The sequence below is a fragment of the Heloderma suspectum genome, chromosome 1, assembly GCF_057233095.1.
Source record: "Heloderma suspectum isolate Gila_16-S chromosome 1, 16-S_ref, whole genome shotgun sequence".
Classification (NCBI taxonomy): Eukaryota; Metazoa; Chordata; class Lepidosauria; order Squamata; family Helodermatidae; genus Heloderma; species Heloderma suspectum.
The window spans coordinates 179,204,792-179,210,791 of NC_139458.1; the positions used below are offsets into that span (position 1 = coordinate 179,204,792).

General features: G+C 45.2%; 1 protein-coding gene across 1 annotated transcript in view; it reads right to left on the reverse strand.

Annotated features, from left to right (window-relative positions):
• Positions 1-5,603, reverse strand: part of PLA2R1 (phospholipase A2 receptor 1) — a 77,658-nt gene extending 72,055 nt beyond the window's left edge. The window contains exons 1-2 of the mRNA XM_084811573.1: positions 5,289-5,603; positions 1,412-1,795 (exon numbers count right to left, since the gene is read on the reverse strand). Of these exons, the coding sequence (XP_084667699.1) occupies positions 1,412-1,795; positions 5,289-5,469 (565 nt within the window). The 5' untranslated portion in view covers positions 5,470-5,603. The remainder of the gene's footprint in view (positions 1-1,411; positions 1,796-5,288) is intronic.
• Positions 5,604-6,000: the final 397 nt, after the last annotated feature.

The following is a 6,000-nucleotide window of genomic DNA, read 5'->3' on the forward strand; positions in this document are numbered from 1 at the left end:
AAAACAATCCAGGCTTTGTTGCTGGCTTGTTTAGCAATTGAGTAGAATTTATTTTCAGCCACAATTCCTAGTTTACAGTGCACTTAATGACAGGCCTGGAACCTGTTAAAATGAAACTGAATTCTGGTTTATTGCTCCTCCCAAGTCATGCAGGAGAAGAGGGGAAGGGAGAGGAGGGAGGACTGTAGAAGCCCAAGACTTTGCGTGGGCTCCTTTCTGCTCATGCACATAGTGCTAAGCAGGGTTTAGTGTTACATGTGAATGTGGCCAATGTCTCTCAGGCAGGTATAGTCTGTCTGTGGTACATGGCTCTATGGGTTTGCACTAGGTTCTCTAGGCCCTGGATACCTGTGCTGATGTCTCCATCCATGTAACAGTGAAGTGCAGAACATTTGTGGATTTGACTTTACATGTTTATACTATGGGCAACTAAAATGATCAAGGGGCTGGAGCATCTCCCCTATGAGAGAAGGTTACAACAGCTAGGATTGTTTAGCTTGGAAAAAAGCAGGTAAGCAGAGACATCACAGAGGTCTACAAAATTACACATAGTGTGGAGAATGTGGATAGGGAGACATTTTTCTCCCTCTCTCAAAATACTAGAACCCGGGGTCATCCTAGGAAGCTGATCGGTGGGGGATTCAGGTCAGATAAAAGGAAGGACTTCTTCACACAGCGCATAGTTAAACTATGGAATCTCTAACACAGGATGTAGCAATGGCCACCAATTTGGATGGCTTTAAAAGGGAGTTGGACAAATTCCTGGAGGAAAAGGCTATCAATGGCTACTTGTCTTGATGCTACCTCCAGTACCAGAGGCAATGAGCCTATGTACACCAGTTGCTGGGGAACATGGGTGGGAGGGCACTGTCACACTCATGCCCTACTTGTGGGTTCCTGGTCGAGAGCTGGTTGGCCACTGTGTGAACAGAATGCTGGACTAGATGGAACCTTTGTCTGATCCAGCATGGCTCTTCTTGTGTTCTTAACTACCAAGGTATTAAGATAATAGATAGGTTCCTATATTTCTAGCTATCCACCAGTTAGAAAAACAAAAACAATCCCAACAAAATAGTCACCATTCTTTAACCATGTTTGAAACATTCATCTTGCAAATATCATTACAAAATTGTGACTTTTTGGTTAGTAATTTTTTTGCTAACTGGCAGATGGCTATAAATACAGGAACCTATCTGAAAATTGGGATTACTTCTAAAGAAAGCTAACATTACTTCTTCGCTGTAACACTTTCTAATCTGTGATGGTCAAAATATGTGCCCTTATCAAAATGAGCAGTCAGCTACAGTAGCAAAAGACATCTGTTTAAATGTTTGCCATACAATACTGAATTAACTAACACACACGGAGGTAATATTAATGGAACAATGGACAGAAAACGTATTTATTTTACCTTCAAATGCATGTTCGCAAAGATCTTCATCATGTGACATGAATGGTTTCCATCCATAGTTGGTAGTTCTATTTGCCACAATAAATTTTCCACTTTCAACTGCTAATTTATATTGTGATTCTCCAATCAATCCCTTTCCGTGGCAGTTCCACCATAGTGAATGTTGAATTGAATCGCATTGAGACAAGATTAATGGCTGCTCTTTGTTGCTGATGTTCAGTCCTAGGCAAGCACTTCTGCCTATGTTGAAAAGCTGCTGCTTAGAACCCCATTTCCATAACATGTATTTGGAAAACTGAGTGCAGTCTTCAAGGATGAGCTTGGATGTGTCAGCTTTAATGCATGTGCTGAGGTAGTCACTTTGGATAATAAAGATCCCCTTTTCTAGAACAAAAAAAACTTCCATATCAGTTCATTCGTATTACTGGATTATTGTCAATCATAAGGCTAAACAACATGCTACATTAACTGCGTAGCGTGTAGCTGATCCTAATATTTTTCTTTTAGTGTAAGCTCACAGTGCCCTGATCCAGATCAGGACCACTGTGCATGGGTCGGGGGCGGGGGGTTAAACCTTCCTACCCAAGCCCACCCTCCCCAAATTCTCTCTCCACTCATGTGGGGGCTAAAGAAAGGGGAAAAACCAATGCAGTTTGTTCTTTCTTCAGTCCCCATGTGGAGAGACAAGTTTAGGGAGGAAAAGCAGCTGGGGGGGGGGGAATTTAACCTCCTACCCACGTATGGTGGTCTCAGTCCAGATTGGGCCCCTGAACACTTACACTAAGGTAAAAAAAAGTTATAATCAGCTACACGCTATCCATTTAATATAGCATGTAGTTTACCAGCCAATATACGTAGGACATATAGGGTACTATCTAATGTTAGTTCTACGTAGAGTAGACCCAATGAAATGAATGAAACTTAAGTTAGTCATGCTTAACTTAACTCCCATTCATTTCAATAGGTCTACTCTACATAGGCCTAAAGTTGGATATTACCCGGAGGGAGCAATCCTATGGACGCTAGACAGCCATAGGATATGGTGTTATCTGGGTACTGACCTCGGCAGCCGTGCTCCAAAGTCGGTTCCCGGAAAACTGACCTCCCACACTTCTGTGCTGCCTCGGAGGCAGCACGGAACAGTCCCATCCTCCGCATTTGCAAGAAGAGTGTGGAGCAGCCAAAAAGGGGCATGGCTGGGGGCGTTCTGGGGTGGGTGGAAATGCCTGTACAACACATCCTATGTGACGTACAGCAGCCTCCTTCCCTGTTCCTTGTTCCCATGGCCAGACAGCCACAATCGGCTGTCTAGTCAAAAATGCCGGGCAGGAGAAGCGCGCAGGGAGCTCCTGCCCTGCTTTGGATAGGCGGCCGCCTCAGAGTTCGGAGGCAGCCGCCTATCTGGATAGTATTGCGCCCTTAGGGCACAATCCTATCCAGTGCACTCTCAGTAATTGGAAGCCCCCGAACTTGGGGGCTTCCGATTATTCAATGCAGGGCAGGAGAACGGTGGTGGCAATAATCGCTTCCCTGTCCTCTCACCCTTCATATTTTGCTAGATGGACTTTTCAGCCTGTCTAGCAAGGGTGCTTCAGAGGAGGAGGGAAGGAGGCCGGGAGAGACTCAGGATAACTCATATCCTGGCCTCTCCGGTCTCTTCTCCTTCCCACCCACTGGAACACCCCCCCTTTCCCCCCTCTGAGGCCAATTTTCTGACCTCGGAGGGCAGCCAGCACAGTACTTTCCACAGTGGCTGCTAGGTGGTAGGGGATAGATCACCGACTTCCCCTTCTGAGGCTGGAGTGCAGTCTCCAATCTCAGAGGTGGGGATTCCCAGTATCCTACGGCCCTCAGACAATGTCTAGGGGCCATAGAATTGCTCCCTTACTGCATGAATGGCTTAACCCTCTGTTTATTGGCTCTAATCCAGTTTATTACCATGCCCAGTTTATTACCACTGCCTCACCTGGATTAATGAAAAAGAGAGAGCGAGAGCTGGGTATCATCTGCATTCTGATAACACCACAATCCATATCTCCCGATGACTTCTACTAGTGGTTTCATATAGATGTTAAACAGCAAGAGGGATAAACAGAGCCCTGAGGAACCTCATAGCATAACTGCCAAGGGGCAGAATAATAATTTATCTGTTATATCAGTTCTATATTGCCCAATAGCCAAAGCTGTCTGGGAAGGTCACAAAAGTTAAAATCATTAAAAAAATTAAAAATGGCAAAACATAAAAGTTTAAAACTACAATATAAAACCAAAATCAAAGTCAGCAGCAGTGTAAAGAGCTAAAAATATAATCTCACATTTTAAAACAACAAAGACAGAAGGAATAAAATATCTGGAAGAATAAAAAGGTCTTCACTTGGTACTGAAAAGACCATAATGCAGGAGCTAGGCAAGCCTCTATGAGGAGGGCATTCTACAACCAGGGTGCCATGACCGAAGAGGCTCTGGTTACTGCTGCACCATTTCTAATCAGTAAAGCAGACAACGTACTGTAAGGATTTTGTATGAGTAAAAATAGTCTTTGTAATCTAAAAAGCAGGATGCAATGGTTGGGATTTATTTTGTTGTGGCTTTTCCAAGCAACAGGAAAACCTGAACTTTTATTTCTTAGAGTGAAAATCTAGCCAGCCCGATATCCAGTGCCCATGCAGTGTGAGGGCAGCTAGATGTGCTGGTGGTTTATTATTTGCTTTTTTTTTTTTTAAATTCAACACCTATGAACTGATGGCAGTGCAGTACAGAGAATGAAGACAACCCTTACAGCACAGAAGTATGGTCATGAGGTACCTTTAAGGGTTTTGTAGCTCAATACCAGCAAATAATTTTAAAAGATTGTAAAGATGCGCAATATGGGAGGAGTTTAGGCATGTTGAGGTTTGCCTGTTTTAAATGCTACAAAACAAACACTCCTGGTAGAGCGCTCAGCCTCTGAAAGAATTAGATAAATACATTTTAAAATTTAAGAGTTTTCAAATTGTCAACGTATTAGGGAATTAACATCATGCATCACCACAAATGCCGTAAGTGCTAGCCAATAGGTGCCCATGACGCTCATACAACCACAGCACACATAGCTTCAAACTTCAAGGGGTTGTTGGTTGGGTTGTCCCTCCTAGTCTCCAAACGCTGTGGCGTAATACAAGGAAAATGCTATTTTGCTGTAACATGCACACTACCTAAGCCTTAGATCCTAAGGCAAAGATGTTGAGGTAATTGTGCATCTATTGCATAATAAAATGATTGACTGGAAAGGTCCTCCAAGGAGTACCTAACTGCAGTCCTAACTACGTTTACTCAGAAGGAAGTCCCATTGCACTCAATGGGGCTTACTTAGTGCTGCAAAACATGCTTACCTGGGAGTAATACTTTTCAGGAGACATGCACAGATTTGCACTGTAAAGGTGCAGTCCTATGCATGTTTAGACAGAAAAAAGTCCTACAACTTTCAGCATTCCTCAGCCAACATGGCTGGCTGGAGGATGCTGGGAGGTGTAGGACTTTTTTTCTGTCTAAACATGCATAGGACTGCACCCTAAGTGTGTTCAGGAGTGCGGCCCAGGTCATTTTTGGAGCAGAAGCCATGCTGGTGTGTATAACATCCACCCCAATGGGTGGCTCTGAGACTGATTATATTATATTATATAACCTCATAATAGCAGGAATGGCATGAAATGAAAAGGAAACCAAATCAGAGCACAAGAAGAACGGGGAGGAGAGGAGAGAGAGAGGATGGAAGAAAGAAAGAAAGAAAGAAAGAAAGAAAGAAAGAAAGAAAGACGCGACATTCCACTCAGCTGGTCCAAAGCAGCTGCGCTTTTCGGAAACCCAAACGGTTGCTCAGTCCAGCTGACGGACTTACTCAAAAAGTAGGGCACTTGGTCCCTCGTCAAACCTGAGAGCTCCCCTTTAGCCAAGCTGGAACAAACTATCAGCACGGAGCAAGCGAGGACTTGGAGGAACTTCACACGAAACATTTCCGCAGCGCTCTTGAGCCGAAAACCTTCCCGGAGAGCTGGCAGCAGAAGAATAACAGCACCCATCAGGGAGAGGATGACTGATCCGAAGTGACGGGGGGGGGCAAAAGCAGCAGCTGTTTCTCTGGGACTGCTGGGCGGGTAGGGAAGGAAAGAGGCTTGAGGAGACAGGCAACCCTCCTCTGTTGCTATCTGCGGAAGGAGAGAGGCGTTTCCCGCCATCCCTCGCCTGAAAAAGGCGGCGGCGGCGGGGGAGAAATGGAGCAATCCCACCGTGGTGCTGGGAGGAGAGGAGGATGGGAAGCCAGCGGGTGCGGGGGGGGGGGGGAAGAGCTCCCCTGACGCCAAACATTGCGCAGGCAGCTGGAACGTGGAAAAGAAACGCGGGGCAGGTCGCCCTCGCCGTGTGACTGCATCAGGGGTGCCATTTAGGGAAGAGGGCAATCGCCAAAACAGCCACGGCTCTAAATGTGTGTCTAATTGTGCAACTATGTTAGGTAAAAAGTTCTTGCTTCTGGTTGAAAGAAAGGATGCCAGACAGGCAGCAGTGGATCCAACACTATTTTATTGAACGTTTTGCAAAACGGGTGCAGAGCA